Source organism: Paroedura picta, chromosome 1, assembly GCF_049243985.1.
Source record: "Paroedura picta isolate Pp20150507F chromosome 1, Ppicta_v3.0, whole genome shotgun sequence".
Classification (NCBI taxonomy): domain Eukaryota; kingdom Metazoa; phylum Chordata; class Lepidosauria; order Squamata; family Gekkonidae; genus Paroedura; species Paroedura picta.
In genome coordinates, this window is record NC_135369.1 from 157,954,677 (window position 1) to 157,977,102 (window position 22,426).

The following is a 22,426-nucleotide window of genomic DNA, read 5'->3' on the forward strand; positions in this document are numbered from 1 at the left end:
TTTCATAGTGTCTAACTCCTTTCCAAGTTATACAGAGATTACAGAGAGAGAGAGAGAGAGAGAGAGAGAGAGAGAGAGAGAGAGAGAGAGCTAAGCATTTAGAATAAGCATATAAATTCCAGACAGGCTCAACCATGGCATGGTGTTGAGCATACTGGCCAATGTTTGGCCACCACCATCCTGGTGGAATGAGCTCCCGGAACACATCTGAGCCCTGTCGGACTAGCACACTTCCACCAGGCTTGTAAAACGGAGTTTGTCTACCAGGCCTTTGGCTGGGGCCAAAACTAAATAACATTGACCTATTTCATGGCCACACCCATCCATATACTAATCACTATTACTGAGTGGAAGAAGCCCCAAATTATTGCTGGACTATTGCCTGCTCTGAGAAATGAAATATCTCTGCTGATTTTAACCTGTTTGCATCAACCAATTTTAATTAATTTTAAGATTAAATTTTAGTTTGTTTTATTGTATTAAACCACTATAATGTACAGTGCCCTGAATCAGCTTGCTGAGTAGGGTGGCATAGAAGCCACATAAACAAACAAACAAACAAACAAACATGGAGTCCAGCTTCTGACATTCAGAGTGCTTGCAGCTGAAGGAACATGGGTATATGCTCTGTTATTTCTTATACTTTGTTGATATCTCACTATTATAGAGATTTCAATAAAACCCTTTCCCTACACTACTGGTGCATTTATTGCCCTAGAATCCCTTGGGGGAAAAGAACATCTCTGCCTCTTGGGCAAAACAACTCCGGGAAATGTATTAAGATCCACTGTTATTCAAGCAAACTGATGTTAAGACCTGTTGGGCTTCATCATCTCCCAGCAAAGGTGCGCTCTAGAAGATAACCAACATTTCTGTATGACCTTAAATTCAAGGAAATATCCCTAGGTATGAGCAAAATATTATATTTTGTCTTCCTACCAATTAATCTCTGATAAGTTTCCCAAAATTCCATGGTTCCACCCAACAAAGAAAATTATTTCCCTAAAACTACAAAAAAAGACTTGTCCATCTCCCGCTACTTCTCACTGCCTTTTAGTAGAAATGAGAAGAACAGAAATAAGAAACAAAGTTCCAAGCTATGGGGATCATATATAAAATACTGATGGAGCAATGGGCTGAAATTTGTGCATGAAAGTTGGAATTGGCATGAAGGAGGATAGCAGTAGCAATGAGAAGTGCTGTTTACATGGTGGCTGTGAAGATCTGAGGGCTAATGGACCATTGCTATCCTTGCCAATACAATACAATGAATTATAAGTAGGCTACGGTCATGTTGGTCAACCAGAAAGCAATATATTCTTTCAAGCACCTTCAAGTTAAAATCCCAAAACTAGCTAAAGCACAAACTGAGCACAAAGAACATGATTTCATGCAAGATCTCAGACTACATTCTCAGTGAACAGTTGGTCTTTCATGAGAAAGGAAAAGATCATAACCTCAGTGTCCCTCACTTAGCAGAAATGGTATACTAAAAATTCACTGTGGAAACAAATTATAGTGATGAAAAACTTAACATTGTTCAACTTTCCGTGACATTGCACCATCCTCATCTTTCCTCCAACACTACTATGAACAAAGACGTATTCACAAAGTATTGATCAGCTAATGTTCCTTTTAAAAAAGAAAAGAAAATATAACCTGTCAAGTGAAAGTTTCCTTTCCAGTCATATTAATAAGAGGTCTGTTCCATGGACGTAACTGATAATTAGGGTGTTAAGAATTCATTAACAGCAGAAAAAAAATAATTTTGATATTTTTCCAAATTGTCTGGTTTGTGAAATGCCCTCAAATATTCATTTAATTAACAGCTTCAAGATCCAGTCTGTTCATGTATTGACATAGAGATATCATGTCATGAAAGCAAAATACAAAATTCACATTTGAAAGTGAACAAAATTTCAACCAGAAGCACTAAATGTTCAACAATGTATATCCTAAAGCTAGTCTTCCTTCCCCAGTTCCTTTCTTTTGCCGAGGGACGTCTCTGCCGCCTTAGCCCCTGCTCCACTTGCTTTCCTGCCAGCGCCCCTGACTTCCCACTGCCCGCTGGGGGGGCGCTGCCAGCAGCACCTGCCACGCTGAGGGGGAGCCCCAGCCATGGCGGCCACTGGAGAGCACCAAAGGTGAGCTGGTGGCAGAGTGGTAGGGCAGCCTCCGAGTAGCCAGGGAGGAGGATGAGAAGGAGCTGCGGCCTGGTACTAACTGATCCATGGACCAGTACGGCCCGGGGGTTGGGGACCACTGCTTTAGACAACGTTTCAGCATTCCTTACAAAACATTTATATTTCCCTTTATTGTTTTCACTTCCAACTTTTATACTTGCTCTCACTATGTGGCCAATCTGATTGGGTTACCAACTGTGATATCACACTATTCACTTCATGATCCCTAACGAGGTAGGACCACCTGTACATTGTTCTGATGAAGTTAAACTGCAATCTCTTTCAGAAGATAGTGCTGCTGCTGTCACAACTAATGGGAAGCAGCAGCGCTAAATACGAACAAGGCCAGGGTGGTTCTACATCACCAAACATACTATTGTTTGGTAGCAACTTTAAATGTAAAGAATATCCTCCACAATTCTACCCATACATTTAGGCTGAAAGGTAATGTAAATCACTAATAGGCCTGTTCTGGATCTAGGGACCATCAATAAACCTTATGCTGTTCCTTAAGGTGGTGTCAGCTGTCCTGGCTGAACATCCCTTTCCCAAAGCATAGTTATGCCAGACATGGAATTAGAAAGACTAATACCTCTGGAACTACCTTATGAAGTACTTGAGCTGTAGTGATGTTTCTCTAACAGCACAAAATTATAAAACCCAACACTCAGGTAGTTTCTCCAATGGGGACAAGCTAAAAAAACATGACAACTCTCTCTCAACTTCATCAGAAATACTACTGGATAGGCCTTTGCAGGCCTTTTTGGGGTTGGGGGGAGAACCGGGATCCCTGCCAGCACTCCCCCCAGCCCCCCCCAAAGGCCTGCTGAGGCCTCTCCAGGACTTGGTGGGCCTGTCCAGGTAGGGGGAGAGGATCTGAGCTTCTGCTACCACTCCCCCTACCTCCTAAAAGGCCTACTGAGACCTGGAGAGATCTCAGTGGGCATTTTCAAGCCAGGGGGAGGAACAGGGTCACTGCCAGTGCGCTCCTCTGGCCCCAAAATGGCCCGGGCAGAAGGGAAGCCTAGTACCCATTTTATTTTTAGATACAACAGGCTTTTTTGCTAGTAATAATACAAAATAGTAGAAGCATGCAAGTACATGAAAGCTTATACACAGAATTAAACTTGGTTGGCCTTAGTGCCACTGTTCTCAAACATTGTAAAATAACATATTCAAATTGCACAATAAAAGTAAGTGTTTGTCAGTGAACAGGAATGCTAACTTTTGAGTCATCAAGTTTTTAAAAGTTCCAGCCATTTATGAAGGATCAAATAAGAAATTTAGTTGCTGTTTCCAACACCCAAATCCAATGAGCTTTACTTGCATTTGAACATGTCATAAAAATCCCATTTCATGCACTACAGGTTAATTCTGTAATATCACTGGCAACATTTCAGTGGGCAGTGCTAAAACATCATGGCAAATATCTATTTGTAGCAAGATATCTGTCTGCAACTTCAATGTGACATCTGAGCATATTTTATTTTATTTATTTATAATTTAATTTATATCCCGCCTCTCTTGACAAAGTCGTCTTGAGGTGGCTTACAGAACAAAATATAAAACAATATAACCCATAAAACCCCTACAATTTCAAATCCAAATACCCACAACAATTAACAATATTACCCCCAATGGCAGAATAAAAGTGTTATGTAGGTGCTACATTTCAACTTCATTTATTTATTTTTATTTGCTGTTGCAAGTCTTAGGAGCAGGCTCTCCTTACCAAAGTTCCTCTTTATATTTCCAAAACAGCCATCTGGGCGGTCCTATGTAGGTCAGCAACCTCCTGTCCGGCTGCTGTCCAGGACAGGAAACTGTGGTCCAGCCAGCACTTCCGCCGCTACAGCGGCCCAATCTGGACATGCCCAGCGAAGCTTGGCGTGTCCAGATGGAGCCAGCCCCTGGAGCACCCACCTCCAGGAGCCGCGCGTCAGCCGCACGCCCAACGTCTCCGCCAGACCATTCCCAGGCGGCGAGGAGGGCGCTCCTGCGGCTCCTGCCCTTCTCTGAGCCTGCACTGTTCCACCAGCAGACACCCAGGCCCACTTGCCGCCTGACTCGTGGGCCCACAACATGACAACCCTCCAGCCTCTGCCAACCCGCCACAGCTACACCCACTCCTCACCAACTGGACCTCCCTCTTACACCTCCTGCCCTCTGAGCCTCAACAGTCACCTCACTCAACTTATTGCTTCAACACAAAGAGCAAGCAGCCCTCGCCATTCTGACAACGCCCGGCCAGGCACCCACGGCCCTCACTATAGCCGCAAGACTCCCCCTCGCTGCTGCCGCCGCCCGCTACCAAACCAGCATGCGGCCAGTGGGAAACGCACTGCCGTTGCTGCCAACCATGCAACTCGCCCACCCTGTGCCATGCTGCCATCCCTTTCTGGAGCCTTGGCCCCGCCATTATGGAGCCAGCGGAAGTGCTGTGGGGACCACCTCCCAGGACAGTGATGCCACTCTGTGCTGCCTTGTACCTCCTGCACGCTTCTGCCACCTAGGAGGAGCCCTGGCTGCTGCTGCTGCACTTCCCAGTCTCCAGAAGTACTTCCCGCCCATCGATGCAGACAGCGCTCCTGAGGCACGATTCGCCCAGCCCGATGGCACCCGCCAGCCCTCCCTGCCAACGCTCCCCATCCCACTTTGGAGCTCCTGGTAGTGCCCCGGCCACCTACCACCACGTCATACTCTGCCGCTACTGCCAGTGCTGCATCATCTGCCACCATTAGCCCCCCTCCCACGGACCCTGCACTGAGGAATCCTGCCCACCGCTGACCCGCCCACTCACTGTAACTGCACCCCGCCACTCACTCACTTGCCCGCCTCCATGCTGCCCCGTGCCCAGGTTGCCGTCAGAACTCCCTCGCCCTCCCCAACCCTTCCTCCACCTATCCCCCTTCCACCATGGCCCGCCCCCTCCACCACTCCCTCTCCCTGCCTCGCCCCCCCAAAATGCCTGCCGCTAGCGCCCACTGTATTGGGAATACAGCGGTCTTAACGGCTAGTTAGCTTATAAGAAAATGTTTCAGGAACAAATATAAAGAGAAGTTATAATGTCCATGAGTCTAAAGTAGAATTACTGTGAAAAACAAAAACAAAACCTAAATAATAAAATAACACTTTGAAACAACCCAATAATTATGTTTTTTTTGGTCATCTTAGCATGGAACTTTTGAGGGTGAGTGGATTCCATTCCATTCCATTTTATTATTTTTTCATAGATTAGCTCTCTCCTATGTTTTATTGTTCTCACTTTCCACTTTAGTCAGAAAAATCACAAAATAAAGTTCAGAAACCAGTACAAAAACTTTCTTAAAATTCTCAGCTCAGCCTGTTTTCATAGTGATTGCCAATATGCATGATTGCACATGCACATTGATTAAATCTACACACACATTGATGCAATTGCAGGTTCATATCATGCTTTCTTTTTGCAAAGTGTCTTAATCAGTGTTTCAACTAACTGTACATACTAAGCTCATCAGCACTATGTAAATATTGGGGGGGGGGGAGCAGGTACAGCAGTTTCAATGAAGACTAGAAATTTAAAAAATTGAACCATGTCGGATTACAATCATATCAGTGCTATGAAGCAAATAAGAACTTGTGATTTACACCTCAAAATCTTGAAAGAAATTGGATGGGGATACCTTAAGTGCCTTGCCAAAATGGCAGATGTACACTGAATTCCTTTTTTCTCCATAACACTGAATTCAGCATATGCCATGATGCCAATACTCTGTGCATTTCCCTTGTACAACAAGCAACACCCATCATTATGAAGGAGGACTTAGGAAGTAGATTCCATAATGACATTAGCTGATGGTTTAAACTGAAGTAGCCATTGTGTAGAAGAGAAGGGAACTGAACACAAGACAGTTATTTCTATTGGAAGCCCAATGTAATATACAGTTCCACTTTCATTATTTGCAGGGTTTTGCAATCACAAACATTGTCAGGAGAAAAGGGATATAACCAAAGTTTGAAAATTATGTTGAGAGGAGTATATCAGCAGAATGTATCGCTATATCTGTGTATGGATCTATATCTGCTTCTCCTTTAAAGTCCACATCAATGCACTTCAGAGATAAAGACTAAATTTGCAAATGTCATTACTATCATGCAAAAGACATGATCCAACTTTGAGATATTATTGACAATAAGTGGCCAACATCTGTCATCACTGAAAATTCCATCATTCATCTTACTCACAGAATTTATGCCAATAGTGTAATCATCTGGATCTCACTCATTATCACTGAACTGTCCTTGTGTTTGCCCTTTAGAGCTAACCTCACCCTTGAACTTCTGTGCTCAAAAAGCCTATGTTTTCACTCCATTATATCAACTATATTAAATGACAGAATTCACACTGGCAGAAAATGTCAACAAGGTCACATTTTAATTTGCCATACATGAATCTCAGAAGGAAAGCCAGGAAGCAGAAACAAGTGGCTTCAGTAAAACACTGTTCTATATTTTTTGCATTTTGAAATTATCCTGCAACATTACTAATCAGTGCCAAGCTTGCTTAGGTAATAAGGAAGGGGCATAGAAACACCTCCTCGTTTTTTAGATTTCATTTTACATTGCAGTTTTGTTGGACATAAAAGTCAATGTTTAAGGTGTTCTAACAATGGCAGACCACAAATAGGTGCACAAAAAAGAGAGAGAGAGAAAACTAAGGGTATAATATCTGTTCTTCAACTATTCGAACTTCTATTAACAGGGTTGGGTCAGGCAAATTGTTTACTAAACATCTTCATTTCATTAACAACACAAATACACACACACATTACCTTCTGTGTCTTGCATATTTCCCACTAACGTGGCCACTGCCATCACAGCCAGGAGTAGGGCAGCTGCAAAAGGGAAGGCATTAATTATACAGGTTTAGGTGTGCTGCACAGAGATTATATTAAAAGCAGGCAGTAGGTATTACAGAGATGGAGGGCAACAAAGACAGAAAGCGAAAAATCAAATAACTGAAAGAAAAGAGGGGGAGGGGGGGAATGCTTTTTATTAGCAAATCCCAGGGGAATTAATTTCATCAGTGCAGCAGGGCATGAGCAAAGCACCAATGAACTTGAAAGTGCATTATACCCATTAAAAGGCATGAATTTTCTAAATTGCTAATGGGGATACATTTTACACTCAGAGCACTAACCTGAACAGCTCTTGTATGGCTGGTTCCACGGGAACTGCAGAGAGATGGAAAATATATAAAAATTTATCATCTATTACAAGTAACCCCCCCTCTTCTGTTGAAAATTGCCAAAAAAAGGCTGTGTAAAAAAGCAAAGGGTCAGAATGAATCATGCAAAGAGATTCTGGAGGATGAAGGTCACCCTGAGCAGGGGCCTTGAGTGATTTACTGAAGCAAGAGACGTACCTCGAACACCTTTGGACCGTGTGCGATGGCGCTTCTCGTCTGCATCCACCTCCATCTGGGAATAGATTAGCAGGCAGTCAATGCTCTTATCCTGCATGCACAGACTATCAATGCACAGACTGATACAGTCTCTCTCCCTCACACACACAATTTATTGACAATATTTTAATTCCATTTTTATCCCGCAAAGGAAGGGTCTACATTAGAAAGGCTCCCTACATTTTGTTTAGAAACAAGAAAGCACATGGCTTTTTAAAATTCTATTCAGTCAGTTCCGTCGGCTTGTTCACATGGAACTATTTTTTTTTAAAAAAAGAAAAACCCTTATGTATTAGGTTTCCACCTCCACTTTCTTTATCAAGGGGTTTTCTTTAAAGTCAAAGTAGGAAGTAAGAGATTTCTCTGTGGTTTGAAACTAAGGTCAGGAAATCTAGTACATTATGATGCTTTCAAGAGAGAATTTTAGGCAAAATGAGAAAATAAAACAGGCAAGCATATAAATGCATCAAGATGTCTGGTATTCTTTAATGCAGACACGGCTTTTTCTCTTTGGGTTACAGCATTATTCTGTGGAAATCTGATGTATATATAGTTAGTCAAACTGTTATTCTTTGCATTTGTTCTAAACAATTCTGTCAAGCTTACTCAGCACAGTTCTTTTCTTTAAGACAACGGTGCTATCTAATCAGAGATCTAGGCAGGTGCTCCGCAATGTTGACAGATTTGTTGTGATCATGGAGTCCCCACTAATTGCAAGATGGGGAGCAGAATGATGCACATGAAGGAATGCACGCACAGATCAGCCATCTCCATTAAAATTAACAGGGAAGCTGCCGTGGTGGGCAGCTCTGTACATGCATTTGAACTACTACACCCAGAATAAGCCACTGGATTGGGGAAATGGGACTGGAGGACTCTGCAGAAGTCATTTTGTTTAAAGGTAAAGGTATCCCCTGTGCAAGCACCAGGTCATATCTGAGCCTTGGGGTGATGCCCTCCAGCGTTTTCATAGCAGACTCAATATGGGGTGGTTTGCCAGTGCCTTCACCAGTCATTACCGTTTACCCCCCAGCAAGCTGGATACTCATTTTACCGACCTCGGAAGGATGGAAGGCTGAGTCAACCTTGAGCCGGCTGCTAGGATCGAACTCCCAACCTCATGGGCAGACAGCTTCAGACAGCATTTTGCTGCCTTACCACTCTGTGCCACAAGAGGTGTAATGGGAGGATTCTTTAGTTCACTCCAAGCGTGGTAGAGTTTTCACCATATTTTGTACACAGCCGTACAATGCCACCCAATATGAATAGATTAATGTTTTAATTAACAAACAGCATGAGAAAACAACTTGAACTCTAGCCTTTCATAAAGCAACTATTAAATGGCCAATGTTCATTCAATACCATTTCCCCCCAGAAAAAATGTTAAATTTAAATTTCAGTATTAGTGCTTAACAGGGAAGTTATCCTGGTTATCCCTCATAGCACTGCAAACAAAGGGATGAAAACTTGTCATGAATCATACTAAATAAAATATCTAGATTATCATTGTATTTCCCATGCACTGTAGTTAATTTGAGATAATATAATGTCTTTACTGTCTACTACCATAAAACAATCATATTGTATTACTAAGAATCAAACATTTAGTAATTAAACAGTCTATTACATTACAATAATATTTAACTACCTCTAATAAATGCCATGTTAAACTTATTAGTATTTGCTATGAACAGGATTCCTATTGACTATGATGGATCAAAGATTTGGCCAACTTGGCATTCTGACTTCCCTTTTTAAAAGCTCCAATTCCATTTTGTGGAGTCATTAAGCTAATCTGTTTCACTGGTGTTCTGTGTCTATCACACATAGAATGGTACCATGACCAGACCTGTTAAGAAAATGGTTGTTTTTGGCTTTTTCCCAAGGTTACTGCTGTGCAAATTAAGACACTGGTTACTTAGTACAAACTTCCCATCATTAGCAAGAGATCTCAATTAAATTTCACAGGCTTTTTACTGTTGTGTACACTAACTGTTAGGTCAACAGCGAAATGAAAACCCCTACCAAATCTGAAGGATTTAGGGCTTTTTTCAAAGGGTCTCTATATCCAAACTTTAAATACATGCAGTCTGTCTGGATTAGTTGAAGTCAATGTCCACAAACACATATGGCCAACAACGCTATGGACTCATGAAAATGGTCTACACCTATCATTAGAAATTTATTTTTTTAATTGTAATAACTACAATAAAAAAGGACTTTGTGACACACATGTCATTGTTTACACATCATGTCTCAATTTCCCTCTTGATCTTCAGCTGCCTTGCACCAAGTGTTGCTAATAACCAAACTGGTCTAGCTTAAAAAAAATGTTTTTCTTCCCTCCCCCCTTCAGTCTGTGGTTGTTACTCCAGGAGTTCAACTACAGCAAACCCCTTTTCTGTTTTTATACCGGCTGTCAAGTTTAGGGATATGTGTGTGTTTTTGAGATTGAGCCAGAAGCTTTCAGGCGTCTGTTCACTCTTCCCTTATCTCACAGTGAACCCTGCAAGAAGTTTGTGTGAGAGCTGCCAGGGGAAGGACAGCTGTATAGAAGAGCAGTCCTAAACAGAGTTATGTATTTCTAAACCCTTATTTCACCCAATCTCCATCAGCCCTCCCATTCAGTAGTGACAGAATTGGTCAGAGTAAGCCACCACTTTTCAGTGTTGTATGTTATAAACTTCCAACCATTCACACCTAAAACTCATGAATAAATCTTTTAGAACTAAGCATAAATCCTAGGAAGCACGGCTAATTGGGAAGAGTCAGTAGGCAGACAGCATCAGGCGGACATCTTAACAGTTATCTTGCTTACCAATCCCTCACTTACAAAGAACCTCGACATTCCTCTCCTGGGAATGGGTCCAAAACCAAACAAAATGGCCCAGTCTGATGGATCCTGTCAGAGTCTTCACATAAGTCTGGACTCTGGTCTTGATAACTCCAATCCTGGAAGTTCCTTTTCTAACCCAGTCAGAATTCAGGAGCACAGAACCAAAGTTTCCCACCAGTCACCTCAACAGCCAGGATAATTAAAGTTAAAGCACTAAACTAGTACTCATCCTTCATGGCACTTAGGAGCTTCGCCAAATGAGCAAATTGAAGCTAGGTTTAAGTTTCCTATGAACTATGACATACCAGTCTCTTTCCCTCCTATTATGACATTTTAGGATTCAATTGCAATTAAACCTTTGCTATTCTAAGGGCGAGCCTCTTGTGGCGCAGAGTGGTAAAGCAGCAGATATGCAGTCTGAAGGCTCTGCCCATGAGGCTGGGAGTTCGATCCCAGCAGCCGGCTCAAGGTTGACTCAGCCTTCCATCCTTCCAAGGTCGGTAAAATGAGTACCCAGCTTGCTGGGGGGTAAACGGTAATGACTGGGGAAGGCACTGGCAAACCACCCCATATTACGTCTGCCATGAAAACGCTGGAGGGCGTCACCCCAAGGGTCAGACATGACCCGGTGCTTGCATAGGGAAGGGATACCTTTACCTTTACCTTTTATTCTAAGGGCATTTTTATTGTTTCATAATATACCAAACTTAAGGGGGGAATATATGATGCCAATACACTTATTAAAATGGAAAGCTCCAGATCCATTTCAGGACTAGGGACATATCCCCCCCCCCAAAAAAAAACACCCCCTCCCTATTTTGATTGTTTTATCTTTCTAAGCATTTGGATCCATGCATATTTTAAAAGGTATTTTAAATGTTTTAAGTAGTTTTAATTAATTACTAAATTGTTCTTAATGTATCCAATTTTATGTTGTTAACCATCCCAGCTTGCTTGGAGGGCTGGTTGAATGAATGAATGAACGAACGAACGAACGAACGAACGAACGAACGAACGAACGAACGAACGAACGAACGAACGAACGAACGAACGGGTGTTATATTAGTGATCTGATAGTCATTCTTATACATTTGGTTGGTTATGGTAGCACCCATCACACAAAGCATCATCCTTCCCAAATTTCAAACTCATGGGAGAAAGCAGTTCGATTCTTTAAGAAATTAAAATTCTCATTTGTAGACTGGGCACAGGGGAATAAATTGCTGTATAGAATATCAAGGTTCATTCCAGTTCTGTTTTAAAGTAGCCTTCCCTCCCCTACTGTATACATGAATAGACATGCATTTTGGTTCCCAAAATCCACAAGCAGGCAGAGTCAGTCTGATTGCTTCAACTAAAAGTTGAATACATTGTAAGGAAATCTAGATCCAGGCCCTTTACCTTACTGTTCTCTATTTATTTTAGCATTTTTTTGCCAGCTTGGAACAATTTCCATACTGGAATCTAACTAGGCAAAAACAGCAGCAGAGTACAGTAAAATGCGGTGTGTATGTTGGGGGGGGGGGGGTTGGCACCAGAAGTTCAAGAATTATTCCAGTTTTGTTGAAAAATACTCCCCCCCCCCTTATTCATGAATGGGCAGGATACTGTATCCCCCTTGGATGCGTTGCACTTCAAGACATTTCAGAGTTCAGCTTTCTCACACATACACGGACCTCTTTCTTTATAATCACGAATCTTTCACATGTCTGAAGTGTGAGTGTGCTTCCTACTTGGGGGGGGGGGGGTTAAATGGAAGAAAACCTAATCTTTTGCATCTTCTCACTCAATCTGCAAGGCAAGTAGACTGCCTTTCCCTTGAGTGGGATAAAAAATCCTGAACCTCTGCTTTATTTTGGTGGGATGTGCATCACATGAGAGTGTTCATGGGGGGGGGGGATCCATTGATGGTGCATTAGGGTTCAAACAAAATACATCTCTTAAATAATTTGGGGTAAAGTGGTAGGAGTAGGGTTGTGAGTTACAAAATGCTCCTCTAGGAAAATCCACTGCATCCTTATGTGATTGATTGCAGTTAAGATAATCTGTCTGCTCTTCAGGACTATCATGTCTCAGAACAGGAAAAGACTATGTACTGCTCAGTTGCCTAAACAACACAAGCACACATCCTGCTTGCTGAAATCCCAGAAAGCTGCATCATAGTACAGGAAAAGCCCAGTTTCCTAGGCAGTACTAGGAAGCATGCCCACCTTTCCCACACAGTGCTCCTTAGCTGAAGCTGAACTCAGGAAGGGAGGGAAGCATCCCAGTGTTGCCTGGGTAACACAAGAGTGTATATACGTCCCTTCCCCTGTGTAACAGGCAGTCTCAGCATCAACAAAACTGGGGATGGGAAATCTAATTTCTCCACATAAAAACTATGATGTACAGCTAGAGGGGCTGTTCCAACTCAGCCCTAGTTGAAAACCTCTGGAGAATGTTCTGAATTGATTATTAATTATCTAACAGATGGTTGAAGTGAAATGTGCTGGGATCTCAGGTGAAAAGACTAGCAAACACCAAGGGAAACTGGCTAGCTGGTTATCAACAACTCATACCATTGAAAGTAGAGTTTCAATTAAGCAGAGATGTAAAATTTGTTTTGGAAGCCCAAGTAAAAGATGATTTATGGAAAACCCAAAACAAATACATTTGGTGACCACCCTAAGGCATGAATTCAATGACGAAGAGGATGTTACTCATAGCATAATCTTATTGCTTCTTTGGCTTTGAGGGATTGGGAAAAGAACACCCTTTTTGACTATTATGATCCATGCTGTAAAGAGAGAAGGTATCTAGATTGCTCCCTTCAAACACCTGTCCTTGTTCCACAGAGGAGACTGAGCTGAAGACTGTTAGGCAGGGGTGCTAGGTTTCCCCCCCCCCCCATCCACCAGCAGGGGGTGCAGAGTTAGGGTTACCAGCTCCAGGTTTGGAAATTTCTGGAGATTTGGGGATGGAGTGTGTATAGGGCAGAGACCTCAGTGGGGAGCAATGCCACAGAGTCCACCCTTCAAAACATCAATTTTCTCCAAAAGAACTGATTGCTGTAGTTTAAAGAGGAGCAGTAATTCCAGGGGATTCCCAGATCCCACAGGGAGGCTGGCATCCCTACAATCAGGACAGACCTGTCCATATATCCTGGGATGCTTATAAAGATACAACAGGCTTGTCTCCTCTGTATCCCATTTTGTTATCACCCATACTGCATTAGGCTGTATGGTTAAAAATTCTGCACATTGCAGATCCTTTATATTCAATACATTTCTGGCCCAATAAAATCCAAAAATATGCGCCCATTCTCTTCATTACGTATCCATCTGCAATGTGCTTTTATACACACAGAGAGAGCTATAAACTAATGCACACTATGCTACTTTAACATGTGTGTCTCAATGTCTGCCAGCTGATAGGGAAAAATAAAAGTTGAAACAGAAAATGTAGATTTTATCTGAAGAAGTGAGCAGTGACTCACAAAGGCTCATACCCTGCCACAAAGTCTTTAAGATGCTACTGGACTCTTTCCCTTTTCTAGTGCTACAGATTTTGCAGTAAGTTTAGTATCTGGACAGAAACAGTCCCATACGGTAGTTCAATATATGTTTCTTAGTCCTGTCTGGATATCAAATTAAACGTTGTAACACTGAAAACTGTGCATTCTTCAATAATAGTCTATATACATTATAACTGATTGTGAACAAAATTAGTCCCATTTCAACAATAAATATATCCTTGAAAACAGCTTATTTCTACACTTTGCTGTTTTATCTAGTTCAACAGGACTGGGTCCACAAAATATGGGAAAGCCACTTAAAGACCAAGATCCGCTCCATTACAAATTTGACTGAACCTTAATGGATTAGGAGCTGTACGTCTTTTGAGTTGTCATAAACAAATTTTCTGTGTCTCCTTAAACAATTTGCCCAGTTCTAAAACTGAACGGTGATAAAAACGTACTGGCATGGTTTCTTTAAATAACATAGCTATGGGAAAGAGTGAAAATCCTGGAAACTCAATTGTAAATGTACTAAAAATGCCAATGGCCTGTGAGATCCCTTTAGTTACGTGTTGTTATTCCTGATGAATAGCTTTGTGATTCTCAACTGATTGTAATCCTGTATGTAGCTAAAGCTCGCTGAAGCAAGAAAGTTCTTGTTTGATACATCCCAATAAGTTGCAAATGGCAATGATTTGTTCTTAAAGGGAATCTTCTTTCGTTAAAGAAAATGGTCCTTATTAAAGGCTGTACATTTAAATGGCAATGGCAGTAATGTGAAAAACATGGCTTCCTTGTAACTATGTTTAACTTGTGAAGCCGAGATGCAGATCACTGATATCAAGAAATAATCCACAAACCCTTATTTACCTTGACAAATGCTGACTGCATTTACCTCTGCTCTTTAGCCAGGCAGAATGATACTGGGAAACAAGCCCAGATTAAGCCAGGATATATGCAGTCACACATCACGTGAAACCACATATTAAAGTAACCCATCACTTCAAGACTCATTGTAGTGCTTACAAGTACTTTCTAAATCTGTGGTTTTAGATCCTAGCTTGACAGATCCTAACTAGCCATCATGGAGCATACTGTAATAATAATCACAAAGCATACTTAATTAGCTGCCACCTTCTATCTGTTCCCCTGCTTATGGCAGCTCTCTTGGCATCTACCAGAGCCCAGTCATGGCTACCAACTTGTGAAATGGGCTCTCCAAGGTGGTTAAAATGGCATATTTCTTTGAAAGTTTTTGTAAGTGTCACAAAAGCCGTTTTATTTGCTAGGGCTCTTAATGGAGTTTGAGCCGAAGGCTTTTTTAATGGGGAGGGGGGAACTAATAGGGTTTTAATATATTATGGTGGTGGTAAAAAGTGCCATCAAGCCAAAGCTGATTTATGGCAACCCTGTGGTGTTTTCGAGGCAAGAGATGTTCTGAGGTGGTTTGCCCTTGCCTGCCTCCATGACTGTTTACGCACTGGATGTTTCATATCAGGCTGCAGGCTGGAGATTTAGTCATGGCAGGTTGCCCCACCTCTTCCTGCACCCACATGGGGGAGCATTTGGTCTCATTGCCCCCGATTTGTGCTCCTGCATGGGAGCTGGGGTAGTGAAGTTCCCAGTGCATAAAGGGTCCATGTCAGATCCTGGTATTCCTGGGAGACCTCTCATCCAAGTACTAGCCAGGGCCATTCCTGCTTAACTTCAAGATCTGATGAGATGGGGCCATCCAGGTCAGGACATGGCTTTAAATTGGAATTTTCTGTATCGGTCCCATTTTACTATATGTGTTGTTAAAGCAAATTTGAATTCTAATGCACCTTGAGACAAAAGGAAAGGCGGGAGAGAACTGTTTTACTCCATAAATACAAACAGAGTGAGAAATTTGATTCTCAAATGCAGCCCTGTGTGGGTACTCTCACATTTTACTGTTGGCATTGAAATTTGTGATGTGCACTTGAAAAAAACAAGCACATTTGGCCTTGGAACAAAATTTACTAGGGAGAAAATCTGAAAAAAAAATCCCACCCCTGATCAAGCAGGGTTAGAGTTCAGACAAATATATTTCTGTTTTCTTAATTACATTTTTTTCTTCCCTACAGTCAAAAAGATCTTTGTTCATCTAATTTATCACTTATCTGTAAAAATGGAGTTCCCCCTACTGGACAGAGTGGAAGATCCTGTGTTTTTACGATTTATCTGTGACTGTATCTTCAGACATTTCTCATTTGCTTTAAAAACAGCCCACATTCCCCAAGAGAAATCAGCTCCGCAAAGCCAATTATTAGACCCAGTCTAATCATCAGGGAAGGTGGGCTCCCATCGATTAAATGGCATCAGAAGAAGGGAAGTTAAATCCCGTTGTTCCTGGCTCCATGCAACCACTCCTGTTCTCCTCTCCCTTTTGCAGCTGCTTAAAAAAAATACAGATGTCTGGAGACCTGGTGATGGATCTCTGCATTCTCATCTAGTTGTGCTCCTAATTTTTTGCTTTACCAGGTCTGGGCTGAAAGTTAGAAACAGCAAAGGATGATTCTGAAATGGAGCTGTGGCTACTGGAAAATATAGTATTTGCTGGTGTATAAGACTACTTTTCCCCCCTGAAAAACATGCCTCCAAGTGGGGGGTCGTCCTATACGCCGGGTGCACTTCAGTTGGGATAGACATAGCTGCCCATAGTGGCCCATAGTACTGTAATGTAATGTAAGAAACTCTATATTTTGAGTGGAAATGTTGGGGGGTCGTCTTATACGCCCAGTCGTCTTATACGCCGGCAAATACGGTACCTTTCCCCCTGATTAACAGCGTTAAAACATTCCCCCATATATTTTTAGAAGCCAGGGATTTGAAGGAGAACAAAGCTGCTAGTCCTGCTATTGTAAGAAACATTCCTCACACCCCCATCCCCCCCCCACACACACACATGGTCTATACATAATTAAACTCTTCCGGCAACTTGGCTATCTTGATTTTCAAATGCAGAAGCATTGAGTAGCTACAGCAGCTCATCAGAAGGCCTGCAATGACATGGTGAAAACTGATACTATGTCTAAAAGATCTTTTGTGCAATATTAATTGCTCTTTTTCCCCCTTCAAGGATTGCTGCCTTGTTGTGGCAAGGGGGCTTGCGTAGTTCAGTGAAGCTATGAGCTATGCCGTGCAGGGCCACCCAAGACGGACAGGTCATAGCTGAGAGCTCTGACAAAAGGTGATCCACTGGAGAAGGCAATGGCAAACCACTCCAGTATCTTTGCCATGAAAACTCTATGGACAGTTCCAATAGGCATAACGATATGACGCTGGAAGATGAGCCCCTCAGGTCGGAAGGTGTCCAATATGCTACTGGGGATGAGCAGACGGCTAGTACGAGTAGCGCCAGAATGAATGAAGCGGCTGGGCCAAAGCCGAAAGGACGCTCAGTTGTGGAAGTAACTGGTGGCGAAAAGACAGTCCGATGCTGTAAAGATTTTTATTCCATAGGAACCTGGAACGTCAGATCCATGAATCAAGGCAAGCTGGACGTGGTTAAACAAGAAATGAGAAGACTGAACATCGACATTTTAGGAATCAGTGAACTAAAATGGACAGGAATGGGTGAATTTAATTCAGATGACCATCAGGTATACTACTGTGGACAAGAATCTCGCAGAAGAAATGGAGTAGCATTCATAATCAATAAGAGAGTAGGAAAAGCAGTCTTGGGATACAATCCCCAAAATGACAGAATGATCTCAGTTCGAATCCAAGGCAAACCATTCAACATTACAGTGATCCAGGTCTACGCCCCAACCACTGCTGCTGAAGAGGATGAAGTTGATCAGTTCTATGAAGCCCTACAACACCTTCTAGAAGCAACGCCCAAAAATGATGTGCTTATCATCATGGGGGATTGGAATGCTAAAGTAGGAAGCCAAAAGATAACCGGGATAACAGGCAAGTTTGGCCTTGGAGTACAAAATGAAGCAGGGCACAGGCTGGTAGAATTTTGTCAAGAGAATACAATGGTCATAGCAAACACTCTTTTCCAGCAACCCAAGAGACGACTCTACACATGGACATCACCAGACGGTCAACACAGAAATCAGATTGACTATGTGCTCTGCAGCCAAAGATGGAAAAGTTCTATCCAGTCAATAAAAACAAGACCAGGAGCTGATTGTGGTTCAGATCATGAGCTTCTTGTTGCAAAATTTAGGCTTAAATTGAAGAAAGTAGGGAAAAGCACTAGGCCACTCAGGTATGAACTAAATCATATCCCTGACGAATACACAGTGGAGGTGACAAATAGATTTAAGGAATTAGATCTGATAGACAGAGTGCCTGAAGAACTATGGACGGAGGTTCGCAACATTGTACAAGAGGTAGCAACTAAAACCATCCCAAAGAAAAAGAAATGCAAGAAATCAAAATGGCTGTCTGAGGAAGCTTTACAAATAGCTAAGGAGAGAAGGGAAGTGAAAGGCAAGGGAGAAAGAGAAAGATACACCCAATTGAATGCAGAATTCCAGAGAAAAGCTAGAAGAGATAAGAATGCCTTCTTAAATGAACAGTGCAAACAAATAGAAGAAAACAATAGAATGGGGAGGACCAGAGATCTTTTCAAGAAAATTGGAGATATGAAGAGAACGTTTCATGCAAAGATGGGTATGATAAGGGACCAAAATGGTAGGGACCTCACAGAAGCAGAAGAGATCAAACAAAGGTGGCAAAATTATACAGAAGAACTATACAAGAGCGAGCTTAACATCCCTGATGACCACAGTGGGGTAGTTACTGACCTGGAGCCAGACATCCTGGAATGTGAAGTCAAATGGGCCTTAGGAAGTCTGAGCAACAATAAAGCTAGTGGTAGTGACAGCATTCCAGTTGAACTATTCAAAATCTTAAAGGATGATGCAGTAAAAGTGCTACACTCAATATGCCAGCAAATTTGGAAAACTCAACAATGGCCACAGGATTGGAAAAGGTCAGTTTACATTCCAATCCCAAAGAAGGGCAATGCCAAAGAATGTTCAAACTACCGCACCATCGCACTAATTTCTCATGCTAGCAAAGTTATGCTCAAAATCCTACAAGCTAGGATCCAGCAATATGTGGACCGAGAACTTCCAGAAGTACAGGCAGGATTTCGAAGAGGCAGAGGAACTAGAGATCAAATTGCCAACATACGCTGGATCATGGAGAAAGCTAGGGAGTACCAGAAGAACGTCTACTTCTGCTTCATTGACTATGCTAAAGCCTTTGATTGTGTGGAGCACAACAAATTGTGGCAAGTTCTTAAAGAGATGGGAATACCAGAGCATCTTATTTGTCTCTTGAGAAATTTATATGCAGGTCAAGAAGCAACAGTGAGAACTGAACATGGAATCACTGACTGGTTCAAAATTGAGAAAGGAGTTCGGCAAGGCTGTATACTGTCACCTTGCCTATTTAACTTGTATGCAGAGCGCATCATGAGAAATGCGGGATTAGAGGAGTCACAAATTGGGATCAAGATTGCAGGGAGAAATATCAACAACCTCAGATATGCAGATGATACCACTCTAATGGCAGAAAGTGAAGAGGAACTAAAGAGCCTGTTGATGCGGGTGAAGGAGGAGAGTGCCAAAGTTGGCTTGAAACTCAACATCAAGAAAACAAAGATCATGGCATCCGGCCCTCTCAATTCCTGGCAAATAGAAGGGGAAGAAATGGAGATAGTGACAGATTTTATTTTCCTGGGCTCCAAGATCACTGCAGATGGGGACTGCAGCAAAGAAATTAAAAGACGCTTGCTCCTGGGGAGGAAAGCTATGGCAAATCTAGACAGCATCCTAAAAAGCAGAGACATCACCCTGCCAACAAAAGTGCGTTTAGTCAAGGCTATGGTCTTCCCAGTTGCAATGTATGGCTGCGAAAGTTGGACCATAAGGAAGGCCGAGCGTCAAAGAATTGAGGCTTTTGAACTCTGGTGCTGGAGAAGACTCTTGCGAGTCCCTTGGACTGCAAGGCGAACAAACCAGTCAGTCCTAGAGGAGATCAGCCCTGACTGCTCTTTAGAAGGCCAGATCCTGAAGATGAAACTCAAATATTTTGGCCACCTCATGAGAAGGAAGGACTCCCTGGAGAAGAGCCTAATGCTGGGAGAGATCGAGGGCAAAAGAAGAAGGGGACGACAGAGAATGAGGTGGATGGATGGAGTCACTGAAGCAGTAGGTGCAAACTTAAATGGACTCCGGGGAATGGTAGAGGACAGGAAGGCCTGGAGGATCATTGTCCATGGGGTCGCGATGGGTCGGACACGACTTCGCACATAACAACAAAAATTGCTCTTTTATGACAAGCCTATGCATATCGATTTAAAAGCATATATTTCTTCAGAACAGAATGATAAATGTGGCTCATTAATGATATGCAGCTAGTCCAGAGATCTGTTTTACATGCTTCTAACATGTTTGTGTTTCAGCAATTCCTAATATTAACCTACTTTTGATAACCGCCACTGTGATTCTGCTAATGCTCCATTATTAACCATGTGACACAGGTTATTATTTAACTAAGATTCAGAGGACTTTCTTTTATTTATCCAGTGGTATGATCATGATTTTATGACGATGAATTTTATTACAATGCTTGATGCTTGATAGGGAAAAAAGATGACGCTGACAAAAGGTCACGTCAAGTGAGTATTCAGAACATGCCTGCTTTTAAGAAGAGCTATGGTTTAATTCTCATTTAGTTTCAATGCTCCCTGACTCAAAAATAAACACTTATTTTGTATATGGTTTTGTAAAAAACCATTAAATGTCTCCAAAAATATTTAAGTTATGGAAAATAATGTAAAGAGCTGATCGCCAACTAAACAAAGTTGGAAGGCAAACATTTGGAAAGCTTAACATTCTGGTTTCATTTAAAACCTAAAGTTAATTTTGGTAAGACAGCAAAATGAATTTTTCATGAGCATTCTGAGCTTGTGAAACATAGCAGGTCACTGTATCAACTTTTCTTTAACCTTTTCACAGGAAGTGAGTTGTGATATCTGACTTCCTGCCTCCAGGTTCTCTCTAGAGTTTCCAGGTCCTTGTTGGGGGCAGATTATACCCTACTTCAGGGCCATTCCCCCTGGTCCCAATCAAACAGTTGGTGGGGGGCTTAATAATAGGAAAACTAGGCCTTGGCTTGTGGTGCCAGCAATGCAACAATGCTACTTCTGGAAGTCACATCATCACATTGCCAGCAAAGCAGGGTGTCCTGAATCAGGCTGCAGGTCTCTGGTGTCAAGTTTCAGCATCTGTGGCCAACCAGTGGGGCAAAGCAGAGGAGGGCAAATGCAGAGAACTCAGTGTCAGATAGTTCAAAACTCAGACTAATGGGGAAACAGAATCTGAAAGAACAATGCCAGAAACAGAGAGTTAGGAAAGCAAGTTGTCAAGAAGCATTCCAGGAGTCAAATTACCAAGGAATTATCACGTCACATTTAGGAAGGCATCCTGTCCATGCCCAGGAGTTCTCCCCATGAGTCTTTGTAACCAACAGCATTGCATGTAATTGGCTCCTACAATAAGGTGACCACATTTTAACATTGTTAAAGCAGGACACCATTGACCAGGGGGGGGGGTTCTTGATTAAAAATTTGGTCTATATGGAGCAACAAAAAGTTTCATAGAACTCAGAGAATGCAAAAATAGTATTGTAATATATATATTTTTAATTTCAACATAAGTACAATTTGCTAGGTACCCCCAGATGTCCCTCCAAAAGTGGGACAATCTGGTCACCTTATCCTACAATGACTTATCATCAGTGTCATCTGATAATAGGCTTTGGACTGCAAGGTATGTACTCTTGCACCTTGGTGTAAACTGCATGCAGCTTTTATTCCAACCCCAGATCCATTCAGTCCCTGCCCTCTACACAGAATGCGATTTCCGTTTGGATTTGGGGCGATTTAAATTTTCCTTCTGCAGCAAGAAGGATTGATCCGGAGTGACCCTACCTTTATTGTACGATATCTCAGACTGCTTTTAATCCTGAATATCCAGCTTGGGAAAGAAAGCTCCGAGGTAGAGAACCTCTGATAGGCTACACCTGGTCATGTGACACGCTTGCCTTAAAGGAGAAGCCCCTAATTTCTCTCAACTTCTGTTGGCCCTGGATTTTTCCTCCCTCTTCTGCCTTTTTCGATCCTCTCCCCCTCCCCTCCAAGAAAAGAAAGAGGCTCCCTGCCTGGCTCCTCTCCCCCCCCCCTTCAAGGAAAGAAAGAAAGAGATTTGGCTCCCCCCCCCCCACTTTCTGAGCCTCCCTAACCACGTGCAGAAGACTTTCCTATTTCAATGGGGAAGGGGGGGAGAGAGGAAGACTCGAGTTCAAAGCGATCTGAATTCAACAGGATTGACAATGGAATAAAGAAAGTAAGTGCAGACTCTGCCCTAATCTGTAAGTCCAGCCTGGACCTTTCTCGGCAATGCTCCAAGGGCTCTGGTGAC

General features: G+C 42.4%; 1 protein-coding gene across 21 annotated transcripts in view; it reads right to left on the reverse strand.

The window, feature by feature from the left end:
- The window catches only part of MYT1L (myelin transcription factor 1 like), a 453,342-nt gene that overhangs the window by 179,324 nt on the left and 251,592 nt on the right, over nucleotides 1-22,426 (reverse strand). For all 21 annotated transcript variants that reach the window (XM_077309909.1, XM_077309937.1, XM_077309927.1 and 18 more), the window contains 3 exons: nucleotides 7,588-7,642; nucleotides 7,363-7,396; nucleotides 6,995-7,057 (listed from right to left, as the gene is read on the reverse strand). In XM_077309909.1, the coding sequence (XP_077166024.1) occupies nucleotides 6,995-7,057; nucleotides 7,363-7,396; nucleotides 7,588-7,642 (152 nt within the window). The remainder of the gene's footprint in view (nucleotides 1-6,994; nucleotides 7,058-7,362; nucleotides 7,397-7,587; nucleotides 7,643-22,426) is intronic.